The following is a 21,996-nucleotide window of genomic DNA, read 5'->3' on the forward strand; positions in this document are numbered from 1 at the left end:
CACTACCTCAAATATATGATGCATCTGTTCTTCAAAGTCCGTGGTCCCTGCATACCATCCTTTCTTTCCTTTCACGCACTCCTTTGTACCACTTGCCCAAGATGGGCGGTCTCTTGTTATCGGACACTTACGAGTTCCACAAACCTAGCACCAATGACATGAACATCGCCAGCATCGCTTGGGGTTTCTCCCTCGGCGTGTCCATCTTCAGTGGCACTAAAGCTATTCGCCAGACAGTCCAGTCGTGGAAACGAGGAACCAGGACGAACATCTATCTTATTCTGCTTTGGATGGAATGGTTGAGTAGTGTGATTATGAGCGCTATTACGTGGTGTTACCTGCGACAGTATATACCACCTGGATTTCCTGTCTTTTTCGTCATTGGTATGATTGACCTACGATATCTCTGAGAGGCTTACTAACGCGCTGGTGCAGTTTTCCTCTGGGCTATCCAGATTCAAACGCTGCTTCAGATCATCATCAACCGAATCTCGATCCTTATGGTTAACCGGAACAATGCCAAGAGACTTAAGCTGGTTACCTTCCTCGTCCTACTCGTTATCAACATCAGCGTTTTTTGCGTGTGGATTCCTGCTCGACTACAAATCAGTCAACAGTTCATCAGCGTCAATGCTATCTGGGATAGGGTCGAGAAGGGAATCTTCCTAGTCGTTGATGCAGGATTAAACTTTTACTTTATCCACCTCGTTCGCTCGCGACTTATCGCCAATGGCTTGACAAAGTACACTCGTCTTTACCGTGTTAACTTGGTTATGATTGGTATATCGATGACCATGGATGTAAGCACAGCCCTTCTTGTTATCAATGCACATGACTAATGAAGCAGGTTCTTCTCATCGCAATGATGTCGCTCCCCAACGATATTGTCTACCTCCAGTTCCATCCGCTCGCTTACCTCGTCAAGCTCCATATCGAAATGAACATGGCCGAATTGATCACAAAGGTCGTGAAAGCGAGTAACCCCAGCGGCTACGACTACTCCGGTTCACGATCTGGTGGAAAGAGCGGCGCCAAGACTGCGACCAACAAGCGAGCAACATCAATGTTCCCCGGTGGTAATCTTACGTACATCGAAGCTGGCGAGAACATCGAGTTGCCAGAGCGTAAAGAAGATGGGATCAAAGTGTCGAGGACGTTCCAGACGACGCAAGTTGAGACTGTCAAGCCGGATCGGGATCGTACAGATTATGATGATCTTGGCAGTGAGTCGAGCTCCACACGGAACCTGAAGGAGGAGCCTTTCCCTCTTTAGAATACTGGTCCGTTTTCTTGCCAAGATATCTTTTAGGGCTATTATCTGGAACACTTTGCAAGTACCCTTCATGTCAGCATTTTCCCACATTTCATAGAATACTTAGACCACCCATTGATATTAAATATCTCACCAAGACTCGAAGGATTCAATGTGGACCTCAATCATCCTGTGACAAGATCCTTGTAACAATAATGCATGCAATCGGAGCGGCTCCGCTAGACCGGGCGAGGATGTGGCTGTTTGGCGTCGGGCATGACTCGTACCCATCGAGCCTCATCATCAGGCATTTCCATCAAAATGCAATATCTGGGGAAAGAAAAAATGTCTCACGTAGCAATATCATGGAGCATGAGCACGGGCACAAGCAGGCAAGACAAAACGATACGCGAGGAGGTGAAGACAACAGCCCAACTCCACCACATGGTGCCATCGTGGGTCCGTAACGCGTAAAAATGGAGGTTTACCCCAGACTTCCCCAGAGTCTTTACGTAAAAAAGCACCCTCATGGCGGGAAAAGTGGAAATAACAAAGACCCTTCAATTCTCAATATCAAAATACAAATTACAGCGAGAAAGCGCTTCCTTTTTTATACGTGCAATTCTTCCCATGCTTTCATTATCGTTATCTCTGTTGTCACTATCTCTTATCATGCAGCAGGATAAATAATGTTCTGCAGTGTTATCAGTGATAAGCCCTGGAATAACCCCCGGGACTCACAGGACGGGATTAGGATTAGAGCGTCTTTACTGGTCGGCTCGTAACTTTTGCATCAGCTGAAATAGCCTTGGCATAGTCAGCCACTCAACTCATCACGTGTGGAGCAAGGAGTCAGTCCTACACTCTTTCAGTCTTCACAATAGATAGGTGCTTCACTCGGGATTACCAGGCAATGCGTGTTCCCCTTTCCGAAACCCGAAGGCTAATGCATCAGTTTATTTTGACTATAACAAACCCAAACCCAAACATGAGGAAAGTATAGCTGTAATCTCTAAGGGATTGAGGAACTCGCGTGATCATCAGTGACAGAGACTCAATCTTGTTGGCCAAGATTCCTCTTCCCTGATTCCTCCTTTCCTCGCCAAGCTTTTCCCCCGCAAACTACCCAGTCTTAAGGGTTTATGCCGAGCCTTTAAACATGAGTCTTGCCTATCAGCGGCTCTGCAATCCCCGCGCAAAATCCCCCCGTTATCACACGCCAAGTCTTTTAGCATGCTAGTATGACGTTCCCTTACATGTTGGTCTTTGCTCTGACTGAAATTCCAAGAAATCGTTATTGGCCCTTAATTTCTGGGCATACGCTGTTATCTCTAGGCGGGAACGAGTGCTACGTAGTGTTCGGTTTGCTTTCAGCTGTGTCTCTGCCAAGTTCCCCGTGTCTTTTCTCTCTTCTTTTAAGGACAGGGTCGATCCCTTTTCTTTTCTTTTCTGTTTGTTTCGTTCTTCTTACTTCATTCCTCGATCATAACGTGTCAATCTCCCTTCCCACGTTTTACCTCCCCCCTCCTGTTCCTCCATTTTGGTACGGTAACATCAAGGAACCCCTCCACATCCGCCTACCATGGGCTTCATGGGGAAGATCTCGGGCATGCTTGCCCCGGCGCCCAAACAAGCCGACGACGGACGCGATCAATGGCCCTCCCGTACAGCCTACCTCCTCGCCTCGTGTGGTGGCGCCGTGGGCATGGGAAATATGCTTCGATACCCATCCCAAGTCTACAACAACAACGGTCTACAATGGTTCGTTCCCTATCTTATGGCCGTCTTCCTGCTAGCTATCCCTGCAATGGCACTTGAGATTGCGGCTGGTAATGCCTACCGTGGCGGAACGGTCGTCGCGTATAACAACATCAGCAAGAGAATGAAGGGTACTGGCTTTGCGCTCAATTATGTCGGCTTCGTGGTGGTAATCTACTTTGTGCCTATTCTTGCTTGGGCCATGGTGTACTTTCAAAAGTCTTTTTCCAGTCCATTACCTTGGGCTGGCGACACCGAGAACTGGTTCATGTATGAGGCTGTGGGTGCCGTCGACCCTAATAAGGATGGTCGATGGGTCGTCTACCCTGGTGTTTCTCTCGACGGACGTCTTGTCGGTTGGAACGCTTTCACCTGGTTCATCGTCTGGCTCTGCATGTTCCGTGGTGTTGGTCTCACCGGTCGCGTTGTCTACTTCACCATGGGTCTACCAGTCATCATGGCCATCGTTCTTATCGGCCGTGGTGTATCTCTTCCCAACGCAAGCGAAGGTATCAAGATGTATTTCGCCAGCTGGCACAGTGACAAGCTCGCCGGTACCAAGATCTGGCGTGACGCCGTCGGGCAAGTCTTTTTCTCAACCGGTGTCGGATTCGGATACTATACAGCCTATGCTTCTTACAACCGCAAGTTCTCCAACGCTTCTCAAGACGCTGTCATCATCGTCATCTTCAACTGCTGCTTCGAGGCTTTGGCTGCTTTCGCCGTCTTCGGTATTGTTGGTTACCTTGGAATGAAGCCTGAGGAGACCGGTGAGATTGGCAGTTACGGTCTCGGCTTCATGACATACCCCCAAGCATTCGTCGAGATGCCGGCTTCCAACTTCTTCTCTGTCATTTTCTTCTTCACCATTATGCTGTTGGGTATCAGCTCTTCCTTTGCCATGCTTGACGCTGTTATGACTTTGACCATGGACGCTCCTTTCGCCAAGCGATGGAGTCGACCTTGGGTTGCCACCGCCATGGTCCTCATCTGCTTCCTCCTCTCCCTTCCTCACTGCACCCAATTCGGCTACTGGTTCATGGACGGTATCGACCGATGGATCAACAACATTGGTCTCGTCTTTGTCGTCTGGGCTGAATGTGTTGGTGCTACTACCTTGTACCGATACCAGGATGTTGTTGGCCAGGTTGGTATGCCTTCTTGGGCTTCATACAACGGTGGCTTCCTTGGCGGTCAGCTTATCGGTATCATCGTTGGTCACACTGCTACTCCCTGGGCTGGCGCTATCGCCGGTTTCGGTGTTTACTTCATCGGTCTTGCTGCCTCAATCGTCCTCGCGAAGACACCCGATGCCTATGGCGGTCCCCGACTCATGACCAAGAGCAAGATGATGTCCGTTTTCTACTACAACGCCTTCTACTCGGTAAGACTCTACTCATCTGATCATCCAATCAGTACTAACATATCACAGGGCAACATGCTCCGCCACGACCTCAACACCGTCATCGGTGTCGGCAAGAACTGGTCCCTCCCCTTCGTCTGGGCCCCCATGCTTCGCTACATCTCTGGCCCCATTCTCGCCATCATCTTCAGTCTCGCCTACCCCAGCTTCGACGAAGTCAGCAACGACCCTCCCTACATCGTTGGTTTCATCGTCGCCCATTGTCTCCTCCTCTGGATCGTGATTGGCTTCATTTTCCCTCGCTGGTATAACATCTTTATTCAGCACGAGCGTCGTGATGACTGGAAGCAGCCTTATGCTCCCAACCAACTTCGTGGTACCACTGATGGACAGGACGTTGGTAACACTGAGGCTGCTATGTCCCAGGATGCTGGTATGTCGAGTGAGACGTCATCGAAGAAGCAGAGGCTGTGATTATGTGGATTATGATACCATCGTTAGGCATTGATTGACTGTATTTTATCTGTACCATCTCTTGGTTTGGAAGTTTCTATGTATATTATTGAATACCCAAATTACGAAAATGCAAAGCTTGGACAGGTGCACTGCCATGACTTATCTCTGTAATGACCTACCTGCACCTTCTCGTTCATTACTCTTATTTGCTTGTATAATAGACGTTCATCGACTATTGCATTCGTACAGATCTACCTGGATGCCATGGTATCATGCAGCAAGGGACCTAGGGTTCAAGTCAATTGATGAAACATCGCTGCCCACTATGAACCTCAGTTTCCAAGCTCTGCAACCCCCTTGTGCAGATCTTTATGTCCACATGCCTGGGACCTGAACGATGGAGACGCAGAAAGACATGACACGCATAGTTAGACCTCAAGTGCCACTGGCGGTGGACGAAGAGATAGTGTAAAAGCCAATCGAATTAAGACACTGTGCTATCGGATGTACAAGGGCAATATTCACAGAATGGCAGCAATTCGATAGCATAGGTATTCACAAGTAGACATGCAACATAAACGAGTGACAGATTTTTTTAATGCAAAAACAAAGTACCATCTTTAGTCTTAAAACGAGAGGACAGGCTACAGACCCAAAAAACCATGAATCATATCCCATACACCAAATCCTTCTCCGCTTGTTTATTCTTTGTTCCATTTAGACTGGGTTCGGTTGGTTCGCCCAAGTCAATCCACTCTTCCGATTCTGCATAGGACGCTCCCGGATAGGCTCCTCATCATCAGACCAGTACTGTGTCTCCTTCTGGATAGGCAGACGGTTAACCTCAGGGCCCATGTGGCGACTGAAACGGTTGTAGGCGATGAAGGTATCGGTATCGCCAGCAATGGCGTTGGTAGGTGTGGCGACACGCATGGAGATACGGCGCACCTCGACGGCATCGTCCTTGATGGGCTGCTTGCCGGAGTAGTGATAGATGATGTTGAGAGCAGGAATGGAAAGACCGTGGACAATGATAGAGAACAGAACGAGCCAGTAGACGGTAGGACCCATGGCGCGAACCAGGTTGGTCTCTTCCGCATCACCCTCACCATCATGAGGGAACAAGTGACGAGCGTGCTCAACGTAGAAAACAGCGCCAGCACCGATAGGACCGAAGTATCCCATGAAGATAGCCTCCTTCCAGCTGGTGCAAACGTCAGGCATGAGCTTGTAGAAGGCCAAGATGGCAGGAAGACGACGGAAGATGAGGATGAGGAAACCAAGACCGATAAGACGAGGGAGGGTGATGCCGGTACCGGTGGGGTCGTTGAAGCTCTCCCAGGGAAGGATGGCGCCGATGTACATGAAGCCGCCGAAGTTGAGGATGACGTCCATGCAAGAGTTGACTTCGTCGTGACGGGTTTCGGTCTCGCGGAGATAGTTGCCGTCCCAGTTAAGGGCGCAACCGGCGACGAAGCAGGCGAGGAGATCGTCGGTTCCGATGGCACCGCAGCTACCGACGAGGAAGAGGCCAAGGGCCATGGGGAAAAGGACGTAGGACTCGTTGTCGACAAGTTTGCTGTGACCATGTTAGTATAAGTAAAGATCAAGTGACCAGGGTGACGTACTGCTTGAGAGCGAGCTTGATAATCTTGCATGCTCCGTATCCGACAACAGCACCGTAAGCGATGGCCAAGACAATGGTGTACAGCCATGTCTCGACGAACCAGTTCATGAGAGCCTCAGTGACACCACCACCAAGACGACCAACCTCACCAGCACGAGCCATCAGAGTGTGAGCAACAGCTTGTCCAGCCTCGGCCACCGCATGGCCAGTCTGGGCAGCACCGTGTTCAGCAACAGAGGTAGCGGCCCCAGCAGCATGTTCCGCAGCAGCACCCGCGGCAGCCTTAGCGCCAGCGCCAGGGATGTCGGCATGTTGAATCAGGTAGGTAGCCAGCATAAGGAATGGGAATCCGAAGCCGTCGTTGGCACCGGCCTCGGCAGAGATGATCTCACGGAGAGGTCGAGCGACGTATTTATCGGCGAAGGGTCCCTTGGCGATGGCTTGAGAAAGAATCGGGTCGGTGCAGGTGACGCAGGATCCGATGACGAGGGCGGCGAGGAAGGTGAGCTTGGGGATGGTGACCATGATACAAGCGGTTGTGCAGAGCCACATGACGGTCATGATGGGGAGAAGACAGAGGGCCATCTCCTTCCATCGTGTGAGACCATACTTGGCGGGGAGTTGATAGCCGGCGATGACCAGTTGGACACCGATCATGACACGGGTAAGGCCCTGTGGTTGTTAGTAAGAGCCATCATGATCAATTGTTGTCGAGACTTACAAGAGTGATGGCACTGGTCTGACCAGGTTCCGCAGAGCCCCATCTCTCACTATCTATAAACTTGGCTGCTATAGGACCGAGGATGACACCGATGGCGACAGCGGGTACTAGGTATGAAATGTTAGATGGTGTGAGGCCAAGAGGCGGAAGGTGTACTAACGGGCTTCACCAAGATACCAAGCCTGCTTGATCTTGACAGAGATAATACCATAAAGAACAGTGAAAGCGCCTAAAGGATGCATACAAGTCAGTGCCAAGAAAGTGATGGATGGGTCGCCAAGGATAAATACGCACCCAAGACGCTGAGCACAATGTTCAGCTCACTCAAGTTTAAGACAGGCATTTTGGCGTCCTCTGAAATAAAGAAACAGAAAGACAGGTACAAAAGGAAACGGAAAGGAAAAGGAAAAGGAAAGGAAAAGAACAAGGAAAAGAAATAGTAAAAAGAGGTCCTGCCTACGAAAAGAAGAGAGAAAGGGAAGATGGAGAGGAAATTAAGCCAAGCCTCTTCTTTGCGGGATGACTGTTGATCTTTTAAAGAAAGTGCAGTCTACCGAGATAAGAAGCAGACTTGGTATTGAAAAGGGCTTAAAGCTAAGGGGAGTGATCTCTGAAACGGGCAAAGCACCAAGCTACGGACGGACCTGTGGTAGAAACACCAAGACTAGAGAGACGGCCCGGGCAGCGATGATTACGGCGACAAAGAGGTACGTAGAGCGACAGATGGAAGGCCGGGCACGAAAAGAACTCAAAACACCGACGATTCAGTGCGTCTCACCAGAGTCTCTCAGGGCTTTCTTCAGTGGCTGGTAGCGTAGCATGAAACTCTTGGCAGGAGAGTCCGCTACTGTCTTGGCGTCTGGGGTTGTCTTGGCGATCACAATTTAGGTCAATGACTTGGCTACGATATCACTGGACATTTTTAAATCAATATCTGTGCTGAATCTGAATGTCTCTGATGAAATTAGGTTAAAGGGGTGAGATTAAGCTTAAAAAAAGAGGTTATTTCCCATCCTGTATCAGACGCACATGCACATGCACAGCCGCTCGGCAAATGAAGACAAGACTCAAATAAAGATTAAAGACGCGCGGTTACAAGACTCAGCCCCTGCGTATCAATACTCAATAGACTCTAAATAATTGCCGCGCTTACCTTGCCTTGCCTCGCCTTGTTTTTCTTATCTTTTGTTTCCGCTGGACCCCCGCGATATCCGCCCCGTCGTCTCAAATCCCATGGAGCGGAGCGAGTAACGTACCCCGACAAGGTAACAAACAATAGGAGAGGTAAGCCTGTCTTGAGACAATGCAGATCATCGTCATTTCTCCACTCCCATATGTCTTTTTTTAAGCATAAAGGTTCTTATTAACCTACGCCAAAGCGACACCAGCGGTGGTGAAACAGCGCAAGGGCGCGCTGCGACTCGTGTCAAACAGGAGGTGCGTTAGGCCTTGGTCCGCTAAATTTAGTCCAACGAATTGGGAAGTGAATGTCACTATAACCAAGAGGAATATTTGATCGTCTTGTCTACTTTGGGTATTCACTACGGAATCATCCGTGAAAATAGATCTATTGCCGTCAAACCTCCTGGGGATGCGATACGAATATCCCTTCAAATGTGATTTCTATCGTGGGGGTTTTGCCGCCTATCGGTAACGATCTGAGATTCAAGGCAGTTGTCAGTTTCATCGTACGACTATGTTTGTGTTTGTGCTGCTGTTTGTGTTTGGAGGTCTGTGTCTTGACGGTCATGTTCTACAGAGTAACACTGCATGCACCACGAAAACAATCTTCGGTAACAGGTGATGCATATAAGCGCTTTGGAATCTTGTTCACGTGGTTGTTGTTTATTTTTATCTTTATGTTATAGTAACATTCTAGGCAATAGCCTAGAATAACTAAAGAATGGAAAGCCATTATGATCATTTACTGCGGGTTATCGTATTTCATTTCAGATCTTCTCTTGCTCTACTAAATACTCAGTGATAGCACAAGATAATAGTTACCCTCAAGGATAACGGATAATTAACAACAAACCTAAATACAATCTGATCATCAAAGCTACTATTCACAGCCGCGTACAGCGAAAAAACAGTTGGGTTCAGTTAGTGCCATAGGGTAAGTTCAGCGGAAGGATGCAACCAACCATCTCCACTTCCGCTCCGCTGTAAATGCACTAAAAATACACACCCACCCTTCTACAATCCGTGAAACAAACAAACTCCATTTTTCTCTCTCTTCCATACTTCTATGTTTGTTTTGTCACATATCGCGATTACGCAAAAGAAACTGATGCCGGGTCGGCCTCATCCCGGCTTGTGCGAAAATATACTTTATTCCATCGGGTATATGCAAGGATGAGTGCTGAAACTTGTCATTATTCCCCTCTCATTCGCTGTGTCGGAACTTCGCACCCAGGGTTTAGTGGAGAGTTGTTTCAACACAGTCTATGCGAAACCGGAAGTGTATCCTGGTATTTAGAGATAATGGCAGAGTTATATGTCCTGCGGGATTGGCAGGTTTTGGTGTTTTAATTAATGTCTGACGGTCTGTTCGCGCATTGGCAGGTTTTACTGCAAATCTGCCGAAACTATCACTTCAGACATATTCATTCTCCATTCTTTTTGATGATGAGCGGAATAATGAGTGATATGTGATGTGGTAAAGGGAGACACATGTTGAACAGGGCTAATCATTGCAGACGTTGGTAGGGGAAGGTAACCGTAAGACCAACATGCCATACATTCAATACTAATCCAAGGTCTCGGATATCACTAACTAACAAAATACAATCTCAACAAAGCAACTAATCTACAGAAGCGGACCCGAATTTCGACAAGCCCACGCTTAATCCTTCTTATAACCCTGAACCTGTTGAACCTCGACACCCGGAATCTCCCCCCAATTCTTCTCCTCCTTGGCCTTCCACTCCTCAACTAACCCCCTAAAGTCCGCGGGCAAATAAGGCGACGTCAACTCGCTAAATCGTCCTCCCTTCCTCTGCGTCTCCAGTCCAAGATCCCTCATAAGCATATTGCAATATGGCAGTCCTTCGAATACAAGATCAGGCAGATCAGCACCGTAACCACAAGGGTATCGCCACTTGCCCCATTGGGTGTGCAGCATGATCTCGTCGGTGATCTCCTTATCGGAGGATGGAATGCTGTGGATCTTATTGGCGAGGAAGGCGGCGATCCAGTGGCCTTGGATCGTGGCGCATGTTGCTGTGCTGACGGTCGAGATCATGCCTGCGAAGGCAAGGTTGTTCGTTCGGACTGCCCGGGAAGGAACCATAAAGCGATAATAACGAAGAGGGTCAGTTCCCTTGGGCTTGATGTTGAGATCAGGTTGTGACTTGAGACCGGGATAGAGGGAGAGGACCTTCGCATCTGCAGCTTGGTTCAGAGCGCGTTTCTTGGCGTCCGAGTAAGGAAGAGTGAGTTCCTCTTCTGCCAACTTGATGGTAGACTCCTTCTTCCAACCTGTCGAACAGATAATCGCATCGGTATCAATGACCGCCCCAGAAGCAAGAATTGCCCGTCGAGGCTCGAGAGACTCAATGTCATCGATATGAACCCTGATCTTACCTTGCTTGACAAGATCAAACAGGGGAGTGTCATAGTTCAAGATACTCAGTCCACTACCGATCCAGAAAGCAGAATGCCACGGCTTGAGCTTCTGCAGCTCAGGATGCGAGTCGTATCCGTTTGCAGAAACAACGTCGCCACTGAGTGCTTTCCAGAAGCCATTGACGATGAGTCTTCCCAGGGATGTGCCGTGCAGGAAGTTCCTGACGCTGGAGAACCCGTCGGCTTCACCCCAGGGACAAGGACTAAACCAGGTCATCCACCTGATGTTCAGGATCTGATCGAGACGCTTCTTGAGGGGGGTGACGAAGGGTGGCGCGATCCAGACGGGGCCGTTGCCCGTTGGACGGACAATCAGATCGACTTCTGCGCCGTCTTGGACGAGAGCGTATGCCACGTCGAAAGCAGACTTTGCACCACCCACGACGATAGCGTTCTTGACCTTCAGGTTGGGAGCTTCCTTACAGAAGTCCTTGGCATGAAATAGTGGTGCATCGAACTTCTCCGCATTCTTATACTGGGGCATGTTCGGTGTCGAAGTCAACCCCGTCGCAAGAACAAGCTTCTTCGCTTCTATAACTCTGCTCCCTTGACTCCCCAACACACTCAACTTCCATCCATCACCCTCCTTCTCCACACCCTCAACAGCAGTATCAAACTGGATATTATCGTAAAAGCCGAAATGCTTTGCGAAGTCTGTAAGATACCGATGTAGAACAGCACCAGGAATATGATTATTCGGTCCCACACCGTATGTGGCTTCGTCCATTGGAAAGTCGGGGAACTCGTATGTTCCCTTCATGTTGTTTGACTTGAGACCCGGGTAAAGTCTGTTCTTAGACCAGGTGCCGCCGACTGAAGAGGCGGATTCGAGGATTAGGAGGGATGCGGTTGGAGAGATCTGGTGGATTGCCTTTGAGGCGGCAAGGCCGAACCAGCCTGGGCGTGTTAGTCGGAGACATGGGAAAGAAAGGAAGGACATGTACCGGTGCCCACGACTACAATATCGTATGATTCAGTCATTGTATTGATATGTATGTAAGATGGTATATCCTATCGGCGAAAGAGTGAATTATGATGATGTATTCCAAGAGGCGAATCAAGAGGTCTATATCTATCTGTCGGCCATCTCCGACATCACCGTGACACTTAAGTGCACTCCGCATATCGCCAATAGCATCCATCTCTTTACCCCAACCACAACCAACGGAATGATCAATGCCACTCAATAACCATGTGTCTACCGATAAGGCTAGTCTTTACCCCAGATCAATCGTTCCGTAGCTGATGATCCCCATTCCGACCCCACGTTCCAGTGCTTATCTGGGGTTACGGAATGTACGATAAAGATACGGTAACCACATTCCGAAATTCTGGTCGTGTGTTACTTCATCTCTTTGTTCAGAAAAGTACATCTGACTCGGCTGGGTTGACTCGCTTGGCTGATTGGCGGCCGACTTACACGGCTGGGCAGGGTGCGGTCCTTCCGTACGGAAATTCCGGAGCCGCACAACCACCAATAGTCTGTGTGATCTGCGATTATGCCTCTTCACGAGAGTCCAAAGGCGATAAGGCAAGTCCGCCAAGGACTGTAATCCGGGGTAATGAATCGTAGAAGGCTTGTGTATAGATAGTGTTGTCTATATATCCCATAACCAAATACCAAGTAATCTCCGAACAGACCAGACCAACCCCAGAACCAACAACCAATCATCATCATGTACGCAGACATCTCCAAGCCTCCAGCTCCTCTTCCCCAGGCCAAGCCCCAAGCCATAGCCGATGGCATCACTCTTCTACCCCCCTTGTCAAGATTAGGCCACGGACCAGGTCTTGTCATCTTGCATCCTGACTCGGATAAACACTTGGAGATTGTTCAAGGTGTTCCTTCAGTTTTGGTCAAGTGGGCCGAGGAAGGTTATGCTGTTATTGAGATACAGGCGAGAGCTTTGAAGGGTGATGTTTTGAGGACTGCAGTGGAAGCTTTGAGGGGGTGTGAGGGTTTTATTAAGGGTAGTAAGATTGGACTTATTTGTGAGTATCTCCGGTGTCTTTTTGTGAACTTGGCTAACGAGTAATAGCGTATGATCCTGAGTTATGGAATAAGGTCGCCTCGACTCTTGATGGGTCGGATATTGTCGGTGCCGTGAACTACACCAACTCAGCTTCTCTTCAAACATCCCCCACTATTCACACCCTGACACATATCGCCGCCAACACGGCAAAAATCTCACGCAATGGCAAATCAACAACATACTCATACCCAACCGCCCCATCCCATCTTTTCGCCGTCCCCTTCAGCTCAGAATTCAACTACACCACCGAATCCGTCTCGCATACAAGGAACTTGACCTTCCTCAAACCATTGATGAATGGCCCATACTTTGATCTTGAAGATATTTGGGATGAGCATACGTATTATGAGTTTGCGGATCGGAGTGTCGAGCATACTATGAGTACCATGGTGCAGGAGCCTTATGTTAACCATGTTCCTACTGTGAGTTTACACCTTTGCGGCCTGTCTTGTCGGGAAAAAGTACTAATGCGAACAGCTTACGGGTGGTGTTGGACGAGCGTCGTTAACAAACTTCTATCGTGATAACTTCATCTTTCTCAATTCTGTCGACACAGAACTTGAACTGACCAGTCGGACTGTTGGAATTGACAGAGTCATTGATGAGTTTATCTATAAATTCACCCACGACAGAACTATAGACTGGCTGTATGTCATCCCTCCACCCTCGCCATTCCATGAGTCTCTTACTAACGCACCGTCACAGCCTTCCCGGTGTCCCACCGACGTTCAAGAAAATGGAAATTCCTTTCACAGCGGTTGTTAATATCCGTGGCGATAGACTGTACCATGAGCATATCGGTTGGGATCAGGGCACTGTTCTTGCGCAGTTGGGGTTGATGCCGCAATATTTACCATTTCCATATCCTGTTGAGGGACAGGAGGGTAAGAAGTTTGAGTATCGGGTTCCGGTTGCGGGAGGAGAGACAGCGATGAAGATGAGGGATCGGGATTCTGTGCCGTCGAATGAGATGTTTAGTTATAGTATTCGTGAAGTTTAGTGAGTAAATAGCAGTAATGCCTTGCTCTGAACCTTGCGTCTTGCTTTTAAACCGTGTATGAAATGTGGTAACCGGGACGCTCACCGAGGTCCCGATCCGACCCCCGGGCGGTTATCAAGACCCCTTCAAACGCGTCACCTCCAATTGGCCACCACCCGAAGCCTCAGCTACCACTAACAGACCGGGGAAGTACCTATCTCCCAAACTCAAATTCCAAGGAGATACCCAACGCTGATCTTAGTCTAGTGCAGATTACCCCGCAAGGATCCAAGGTGAAGGCCGACGCTAACGCAGACAAAAGGGAGGAGGGATAAATATTAATCGCGACTGGACCCTGATTTTTATCTCCATCCAAACTCACCTCCACCGAAGGCTCAATTGACATACCTGACTGCTCATAATGTCTCAAACAAGAGTCTCAAAGAATAAATCTACAACAGAGCCAACGAAGCGTCGGACACCCTACGCCCTCCGCGCATGCGAAGCTTGTCGTCGGCGTAAAGGGAAATGCGATGGACGTCAACCATGTCGTCACTGCGCAAGTCGCAATCAGAGCTGTACCTACACCAACACTTTAGAGCAAACCAATGACTGGCAACCCCCTGCGCCCGAATCAATCTCATCAGAATCTTGTCAGACGAATCAAGCAGCCATTGTAGACATGTTATCCAGCCTTCAAGCGCAGTTGAACAGTCTTGCTGCACAGGTTCAGACACAAAGCTCGAATCCGCAGGAAGTCACGAGTCTCCCTTCGCCTGTTACTCTGATTGAGAGTGCGAGAGCGATGGTTAATAGGATTGATGAAGAGAATTCTGAGTCTACGCCAAGATCTTCAAGGACGGCTGCTTCGCAAAACTTTTATGGACCGACGTGTCCGGACTATGCGCTTAATGTTGGACAATTGAAGCTCAGGAGGGACAGTTTGCCACTTCACCAGCGACAATTACAACTTGCGAGTATCCACGAGGACGACGCTTCGGAAGAAGGCGACCCGGAAACACAATTTTCTATATCACCACGGACGGTTGATAAAGGCGATCCAGCGATGCTTCTCACTTTCCGCTCCGTTATTGGGCTACAAGAAGCTATCCAGCTGTTATACGTTTACCAAGAAGTTGTCGGAGAGTTGCATCCTGTCGTGGATATCGATGCGCTCGTCATGCAGACGAGATCGTGGTATGCTGATGCAGGTGCTGGAATGTGGGATGTTCTGGCTGCGAGTACAAGCGCCGAAGCATATGAGCTACTTCTAATACTGAACCTCTGTCTTGCCATCGCTTTGAGGGCGGATGCAAGGACGGGGAGCGGGAATACTGAGGGTTTGTTGAGGGATAGTTTCCAGGATGCTGTTAACGCAAAGCTTGCTGCGCCCGCGAATAGCATCAAGCATGCTACGATAATATTCCTCAAGGTATGTTCACATTCATGCAATGAATTGGCTATAAGTCTGACAAGGTACAGGGCTGGTATGATTTCTTCCAAGATATGCCACGTTCAGCATGGCGCATGTGCGGTATCGCAGGCCGAATGTTGATGGAGCTCGGCCTTCATAACGCCGAAGTCTTCAAACATACGTTAAAGTCCGAAACTGAGCGGACGGAGGCTTGTACGTTGGTCAGTAGTATCGTGATCCTGGATCGGCAATGGAGTTATGCGACTGGTCTACCGATTCACTTCCACGAGAAGAGCTTCAGCTCCATCTCGACTTCATCGGTAAGTTTATTGAAGAATAGAGCTAGAGGTACGGGTATGCTAACAAAACAGGTTAAAAATCCATATCTTAAAGCTATGCTCTCTTTCATCCTTATAAGCGATCGCTTCAGCGAGCCTATTTCTAGTGCCGCTAAAGGCGAAGGATATAATGATGAAAGCTCTTTTGAGCTTATGACGTTCCAGATTGAGCAGTGGCGCAAGAAAGCAGTGGGTGAACACTCCATTGCACAATGTCACACGTGGCAGACGGATCCGACAACAAGACCGCCTACGTGGGCTATTCTGCTTAATCTACGCGCAGAATCCGTGCGAAGCCAACTCCTTAAACCGTTCTTCTTCTCAGAATCGGATATCGAGATTACGAAGAAGCACGTCAGAGCAGCGGCTGAACGCGTGTACGATATTATTAATGTTTTGCATGCGCTCGATACAGTAACGGACATATACAGAAAGCAACATCCGTGTTATCAACATATCCTCGCCTGCACAGCCGGTCTAGCATTTCTTCTCATCGCATTCATCAAACAAAACAGAACTACAATGGTTCCGGAACTCACACCAGATCTGATAGAGTCACTAGGTGGAAGTTTTAGTATGGCTGTTGCGCTTACAACCAAGTACACCAACCGGTCACGCTCAGCACGGAGACTGGCAAAGAGATTAATTGAGATGAGGAGAAATTTACTTAGCTTGGGGATTTTAGATGCTGCAAGTCCGGGGAACCATGAGGGCTTGGATGGTGTTACTGAGTCAGTGAAGCGGGCGAGTCTGTCGCAGACGGGGTTCACAGAGTATTCGCCATCTTTTAGTATGGCGGGTGTTGATATGGATATGGGGATTGGGTGGGAGGAGTCTTTGAGGTTGCAGTGGCCGATTGGAGATGTTAATCATATGTTTTCCGAGAGTATTTTTTAGCAGGCGTTGAATTGCATTATGTTTTCTTGCTCAATACTGTCTTTGTTGTGCTGATGCCATCGTGGTTGGGGTACTTTAGCCGCCTTCGGGTAGGACACCAATGCATCGGGCCGCAGACATGGGTGGCAAAGATCATTCTTAGTATTGAATGGAGTCAGTATTCAAGCTACGCTAAGCCGGATCTGTTGATCTCCGACCACTAAGCCTTGACAAACACCCCGTGATCAATCTCCTGGGCCTCTCCCTTATACTTCCACTTCGTAATATGCACATCCCCACCCTTGGGACAATCCAAGCCAGTCCCCTTCCCATTACAAGTCGCATAAGCTCCCAACAAACTACCCACAAACTGCCCAGCACCGAAACTAACAAGTCTAGCCTCAGCAGTCGCAACAACCACCTTCTTACCTCCGCGTTCCGCACCAAGATTATAATGCGTCGCGTTGGCAGTCTCAACGAACAGAGAAACATCTCCCTTTTCCCAACCCTTCGGCAGAGGGACAGTCTTGGGCGATGGAGGACTGGGTCCTTCGGCGCGGAAACGCAGGGAGAGAGCGGACTTTTGACGAATTATACCGAGGTCGATGTGGTCAACCTGGGTGCGGAAGATGGTTATACCGGCTTCCTGTTCGTCTTGGGTTGGAGCAAAGTTCAGGCCAAGGGTGAACTTGAACAAAGTGTGAGTTTGGCGACGGCCAATAAAAGCCATGCCTCTTTGACCAGAGATTTCGATTTCGTCGCCGCCGATTACGCCTGTGACATTGTTTCGGCTGGGGATGATACGCATGCCCTTGTTGGAGAGACTGAATGTTCCTTCTCTTGGTACACGGTGATGAACGAAGTGAGGAGGCATAGCCTTTGTCTCCTTCAGATTGTAGTTATCAGGATCGTCGTTGAAGGGACCATTTCCTGGAACGTTCCTCGTAGGCTTGGGAAGTAAGTTGCCAGGCATGCGGCCACGAACCGGCTGGAGTTTAGGCCACTCGCCCTTGTTCCACGTCGCGTTGAACAGAACAGCTTCGCGACCCATGGGCGAAACACCCTCTTGTGTAATTCTTGTCGCAAGACAAAGACCCCACCAGTTTCCTTTCGTATCTTGAAACAAGTCTCCATGGCCGACGGTTTGGAAATACTCGTCAGTGCCGCGGTTTGTCAAGATGGGGTTGTTCTTGTATGCTTCGTATGGTCCCTTGATGTTCTTTGAGCGAGCAATAGTTATAGCGTGATCCTCTGCTGTACCGCCCTCAGCGATCATGAGATAGTAATATCCATCACGCTTGTAAATATGCGGTCCTTCAGGCCAGACACCACCAGTACCATTCCAGATGTTCAACTCAGGTGAAAGCTCACCGGTCTCCAGGTTGAGTTCCTGTAGCGTGATACCATGCGTTGCGGAATAGACCTTGCCATCATCGTCCCAGAACAAATCAGGATCGATATGGGTCGGCTTAAACGTAACAGGATCACTCCAACTCTTCTCATCCCAAGGATCCTTGGTCTTGAACACAACACCGATGATATCACCCACGCCGAGATACTCGCAGATAACGTAGTATTCACCCTTGTGATAGCGGATGGTGGGCGCGTACATGCCCTGCTGTTGACCCACGGTCTTCCAGCTTATACCGGGGAGTTGTTTCTCGCGGTTCCAGACGTGGCTAATGAGTCGCCACTTGACTAAGTCCTTGGAGGCATAGACGGGCAGACCAGGGAAGGAGATAAATGTCGAGGTCACACAGAGGAAGATGCCATCTTTTTGGATGCAGGATGGGTCGGAGTGCCAGCCTGGGAGGACGGGGTTCGTGAAGGTGGATACATCTTTGGGCTTGTCTGGGAGGGCACTTCCCAGCGCAAGCAAGGGGAAAAGCAACGAAGTCAAGAGCATTTTGGCGACTAAGCGTAAACCCTTACCAGAACTACAATCGCGATAACGGGATTCTTTTGTTTTATTTATACACGATGCAGAATTTAGCCACATTGCGGGGAAGAAAGTGCCTGAATTGAGAACGGAAGTCTGTTGTGCAATTGACGATGCCGATTTGACCGCTAATATTGGACCCTGGCAGCATCGTCATAATATTATGACGATCTTGTCGACAAACATGATGAGCTAATGTTTTTTTGCATCTATAATACTACTCTGTTTAATCAGGCTATTACACACTTTGATAGTAATGGTGGAACAACATGCATATACTTTAGCCTAATTATATGCAGATCAACCATCTAGGAACAGATCCACTCCTATGCTTACAGCATTCTCGATCCGAATTAACTCTTATTGCAGATATTATATGTATGCCCTGATATATCTAATTGTCGTAACTAATCAACCCATCAACAGTTCCCGCATGCAACCCTCCCGTAATCTGGATATCTGCCGCAGTAGTATGTTTCGCCGCATCACTCAATAAATAGACAACAGCCCCCGTAAGATCATTCTGCGTACTCAGTCTCTGATTCGGCGGCGCCAACCACATCTGCTCACCCTCTCTCTTACTCTTATGCTCACGAACATTCCGCGTCATGTCTGAGTCTACAAAGCCAGGTGAGATGGTATTCACGCGGATACCTTTAGGCGCGAGTTCAACGGCAAGCGCTTTTGATAGCATGAGAATACCGCCTTTGGATGCGTTGTAGGCGGCCATTCGATAGCCGGGGAGACAGATGTGGGCAGATTGCGAAGCGAGCATGACAATGCTTCCAGGAGTGTTCTGCTTGATTATTTGACGTGCGGCTTTTTGGACTACGAAGAATGTTCCTCGGACCTGCAACCGTTAACATCCATTCATACCCGGGCACTCAAAAAACTCACATTGATCTCTTGAATTCTTGTAAACTCATGCCACGTCTGATCCAAAAATGGCTTATCGATGGCAATACCAGCCGCAGGAACAACACCATGGATTTCTCCAAACTCTTTCAATATCTTATCAAACGCAGCATTGATGCTCTGCTCTGAAGTAACATCCGTCTGGATATACACTGTCTTTGCAGAGAACTTCTCCGCAAGTGTATCGAACTCAGGAACAGGTTTGTCTTGGATATCTAAAACGGCTACGTTACCGCCCATTTCACAGATGGCGCGTGTGCAGGCGAAGCCAATGCCTTGGGCACCACCTGTAACGATGTAGTTGCGGCCCGTGAGCTCGAACATGGGGCGGACGTTTTGGAGTGGTTCGGGAGACATTTTGGTTGATTAGATTAAAAGCTTAGTTTTTTCTGTGTAATTTTTGCAGTGAGTATGATGAGACTAGATAGGAAGCTGGTATTATTGTTATCTTTGTCCTTACTTATCGTGTCTCGAGACGGCAATCGGACTCGTGAGCGGAATTGGACCCACTTTCCGCCGTTCCGAAGCCTGCCCGGCAGTTCCGCACCAAGCTACGGAGACTTCGATACCATTGAATGGCAACCAATGTCGACCACGGCATTTGGTCAGATGGACTTCTGTGGCTTCTACGCTTTATAGCTTCTTTGCGTGGTGACAGTTGGCCAAAGAACGGCAAGGCGTCGTGAATGTGTCGGTCCTAGCCCAGTGGAGTAGCGAAATCTAAGAACATCGGACTAATTACCAAGCCAAGTCTTCAACAAAGAGTAACCGCGTAATTGGTTTAGTGGTAAAATTCTCCGTTGCCATCGGGGAGCCCTGGGTTCGATTCCCAGATTACGCATTACAACAAGTCGCTCCAGAGCGTCGGATTACTTTTTGGCTTATTGTCTTTTTTTGATCTATGGTGCTCTGAATTGCACAGTCGCAACCCGCCATGACCACGACTCTCTTCCAAGACTTCAACAACCACCACCCCCCGCTATATAAAAGCCAAGTGTCATGAATCTATGCCTTATCTGGTTGAATGCTGGTTCCGCGTAGATACTTACTCTCTGGTCTTCGGTCAAGACTTAGGTCCTCTTTTCCCACCTGACAGCCGTTAGCACTTATTCCCAATCACAAGATCGTGACTTACAGATCAAGGAATAGTTTCCAAAGAATAGAGAATAGAATTCCCTGTAAACCATTGGCCAGGATGCGAGTCTTCAGTCCACGCCCTAGAAGTCCAAGTACGCCTTCTTCTGCGACCACAGCACGGGCAGCTTCGGCTAGAAATCATTCAGTAAGATATAGAAGTCTAAAGGCGCTGGAGGGCTTACAGTATGAGATCTTGGTATCGTTGACTTGACGATAAGTCTTAACAACCCTCAGCGAGTTAGAGATGGAGTCTGATACGACCGAGGCGCAGAATCCGATGAATGCGAGGCGGAGTAACCACCACACGAGAGGATGTTTGGGCGGCTCAGCGATGGCCTCGGTCAAGAAGTTGTACTACCAAAAGTCAGTATTGGTTCGGTTAGTTGAGCAGAAAGACTCACCGTGGCAAACCAAGGATAATGTCCAACAAAGGTCGCAGCAGCCGTGGCAAAAGCACCCCACCACAAACTACCAATACCATTGGACTTGATACGCCTCCGGAGAAGAGCTGTTCCTCTGGCGCCTTGGGCTTGGAGGGTTGTTTTCAGGGTGTCGATTGGAGTTAGAATCATGCGGAAAGCGGCGGCACTACAGAGGTGGTCAGCATGGGTCTTTTCTGTAGGGATGTAGGTGGTTTTGGCTTACCACAGCGATGCAAAAATGGTCTTGATAGGTGAAGGAAGATCTTTCAGATAAGGATTCGACTGTAGAAGGGCGAGTATGCCAGCGTTGGCTGCTGTGTCTCCGAATCTCGAGATGGGGCCTATGAAACAGTCAAATTTAATACCATTTCATGAATCGAACTGTGAGGCTTACCTTGGAATAGCGCAGGCGCAATGCCTTGATAATACCGCCTCACGCCTCCTTCAGTGTACAGAGTCTTGGTGGCGACAGTAAATGATGTCCCATGTCGATATTGATAGTTCATGATTGTCCTCAGAGGCTATGCAATCGTCAGCAACGCATGAGTCCCTGTTCACATGTCGTCTTACCATGAGAAGCAACACCTGCAATAACATAGCCGCAGCACCACTGAGTCCTCCACCCAGCGCCCGCTTCAGAGCTTTTTTAAGATCAAACTACACCCATCAGTAACAATCTCACTCTCAAGAAAGTTCACGTACCTCCGTTTCATCTGAATCAATCCATCCCTTAATAAAAACTGCTAGAACAACTATCGCAAGGACGGCCCAGAAGATTCTCCAGGCATACCAACTCGTCGGTCTTTTCTCCGGTGTCGGCTCGGTCTCGGGATGGTCCGTATCCGGGTGTTGATCTGCGAGCAGCGGCGTTTGCTCATCGCTCCTAACGTGAGCTTCAGGGTCGACTCTGGAAGACATTGCACGTGTTTTAGCACCGTAAATGTCTTTTGTGTCTTGTTGAATGAATAAAGAGGGAAGATGGGGGAGAATCTGGGGATAAGCATGGATGGCGCAATCTCCACAAGCGTCATGGATATAGCGGGATGACCTTCTGAAAATGGTGGATTAGTGGGGAGAGATAACGACATTATTAATACACTGCGCTCGCTGCCTAGGTTATCTTTCCATCCAATACCTAG

General features: G+C 48.8%; 8 protein-coding genes across 8 annotated transcripts; 3 read left to right on the forward strand and 5 right to left on the reverse strand.

Annotated features, from left to right (window-relative positions):
• Positions 1-101: 101 nt before the first annotated feature.
• On the forward strand, positions 102-1,273 carry FIESC28_09190 (uncharacterized protein; the record flags this gene model as incomplete). The annotated part of the gene is made up of 3 exons (XM_031163327.1): positions 102-384; positions 436-800; positions 848-1,273. The coding sequence occupies 3 exons, from the start codon at positions 102-104 to the stop codon at positions 1,271-1,273; spliced, it is 1,074 nt and encodes a 357-aa protein (XP_031012584.1).
• Positions 1,274-2,834: 1,561 nt separating this feature from the next.
• On the forward strand, positions 2,835-4,847 carry FIESC28_09191 (uncharacterized protein; the record flags this gene model as incomplete). The annotated part of the gene is made up of 2 exons (XM_031163328.1): positions 2,835-4,394; positions 4,443-4,847. The coding sequence occupies 2 exons, from the start codon at positions 2,835-2,837 to the stop codon at positions 4,845-4,847; spliced, it is 1,965 nt and encodes a 654-aa protein (XP_031012585.1).
• A 699-nt stretch (positions 4,848-5,546) lies between these two features.
• FIESC28_09192 (uncharacterized protein) lies at positions 5,547-7,520 on the reverse strand (the record flags this gene model as incomplete). Its single annotated transcript, XM_031163329.1, has 5 exons — positions 5,547-6,408; positions 6,458-7,128; positions 7,178-7,284; positions 7,338-7,406; positions 7,472-7,520. 5 exons carry the CDS (start codon positions 7,518-7,520, stop codon positions 5,547-5,549), a joined length of 1,758 nt encoding a protein of 585 aa, XP_031012586.1.
• A 2,502-nt stretch (positions 7,521-10,022) lies between these two features.
• Positions 10,023-11,785, reverse strand: FIESC28_09193 (uncharacterized protein; the record flags this gene model as incomplete). The annotated part of the gene is made up of 2 exons (XM_031163330.1): positions 10,023-11,701; positions 11,749-11,785. 2 exons carry the CDS (start codon positions 11,783-11,785, stop codon positions 10,023-10,025), a joined length of 1,716 nt encoding a protein of 571 aa, XP_031012587.1.
• A 695-nt stretch (positions 11,786-12,480) lies between these two features.
• Positions 12,481-16,049, forward strand: FIESC28_09194 (uncharacterized protein; the record flags this gene model as incomplete). Its single annotated transcript, XM_031163331.1, has 8 exons — positions 12,481-12,796; positions 12,844-13,259; positions 13,315-13,484; positions 13,543-13,721; positions 14,416-15,248; positions 15,299-15,550; positions 15,602-15,945; positions 16,004-16,049. The coding sequence occupies 8 exons, from the start codon at positions 12,481-12,483 to the stop codon at positions 16,047-16,049; spliced, it is 2,556 nt and encodes an 851-aa protein (XP_031012588.1).
• Positions 16,050-16,664: 615 nt separating this feature from the next.
• Positions 16,665-18,350, reverse strand: FIESC28_09195 (uncharacterized protein; the record flags this gene model as incomplete). The annotated part of the gene is made up of 1 exon (XM_031163332.1): positions 16,665-18,350. One exon carries the CDS (start codon positions 18,348-18,350, stop codon positions 16,665-16,667), a length of 1,686 nt encoding a protein of 561 aa, XP_031012589.1.
• A 427-nt stretch (positions 18,351-18,777) lies between these two features.
• On the reverse strand, positions 18,778-19,655 carry FIESC28_09196 (uncharacterized protein; the record flags this gene model as incomplete). Its single annotated transcript, XM_031163333.1, has 2 exons — positions 18,778-19,233; positions 19,281-19,655. The coding sequence occupies 2 exons, from the start codon at positions 19,653-19,655 to the stop codon at positions 18,778-18,780; spliced, it is 831 nt and encodes a 276-aa protein (XP_031012590.1).
• A 713-nt stretch (positions 19,656-20,368) lies between these two features.
• Positions 20,369-21,775, reverse strand: FIESC28_09197 (uncharacterized protein; the record flags this gene model as incomplete). The annotated part of the gene is made up of 8 exons (XM_031163334.1): positions 20,369-20,387; positions 20,434-20,566; positions 20,618-20,789; positions 20,837-21,023; positions 21,081-21,198; positions 21,252-21,378; positions 21,428-21,514; positions 21,560-21,775. The coding sequence occupies 8 exons, from the start codon at positions 21,773-21,775 to the stop codon at positions 20,369-20,371; spliced, it is 1,059 nt and encodes a 352-aa protein (XP_031012591.1).
• Positions 21,776-21,996: the final 221 nt, after the last annotated feature.

Source organism: Fusarium coffeatum, assembly GCF_003316985.1.
Source record: "Fusarium coffeatum strain FIESC_28 chromosome Unknown BRIP53273_contig_232, whole genome shotgun sequence".
Lineage (NCBI taxonomy): Eukaryota > Fungi > Ascomycota > Sordariomycetes > Hypocreales > Nectriaceae > Fusarium > Fusarium coffeatum.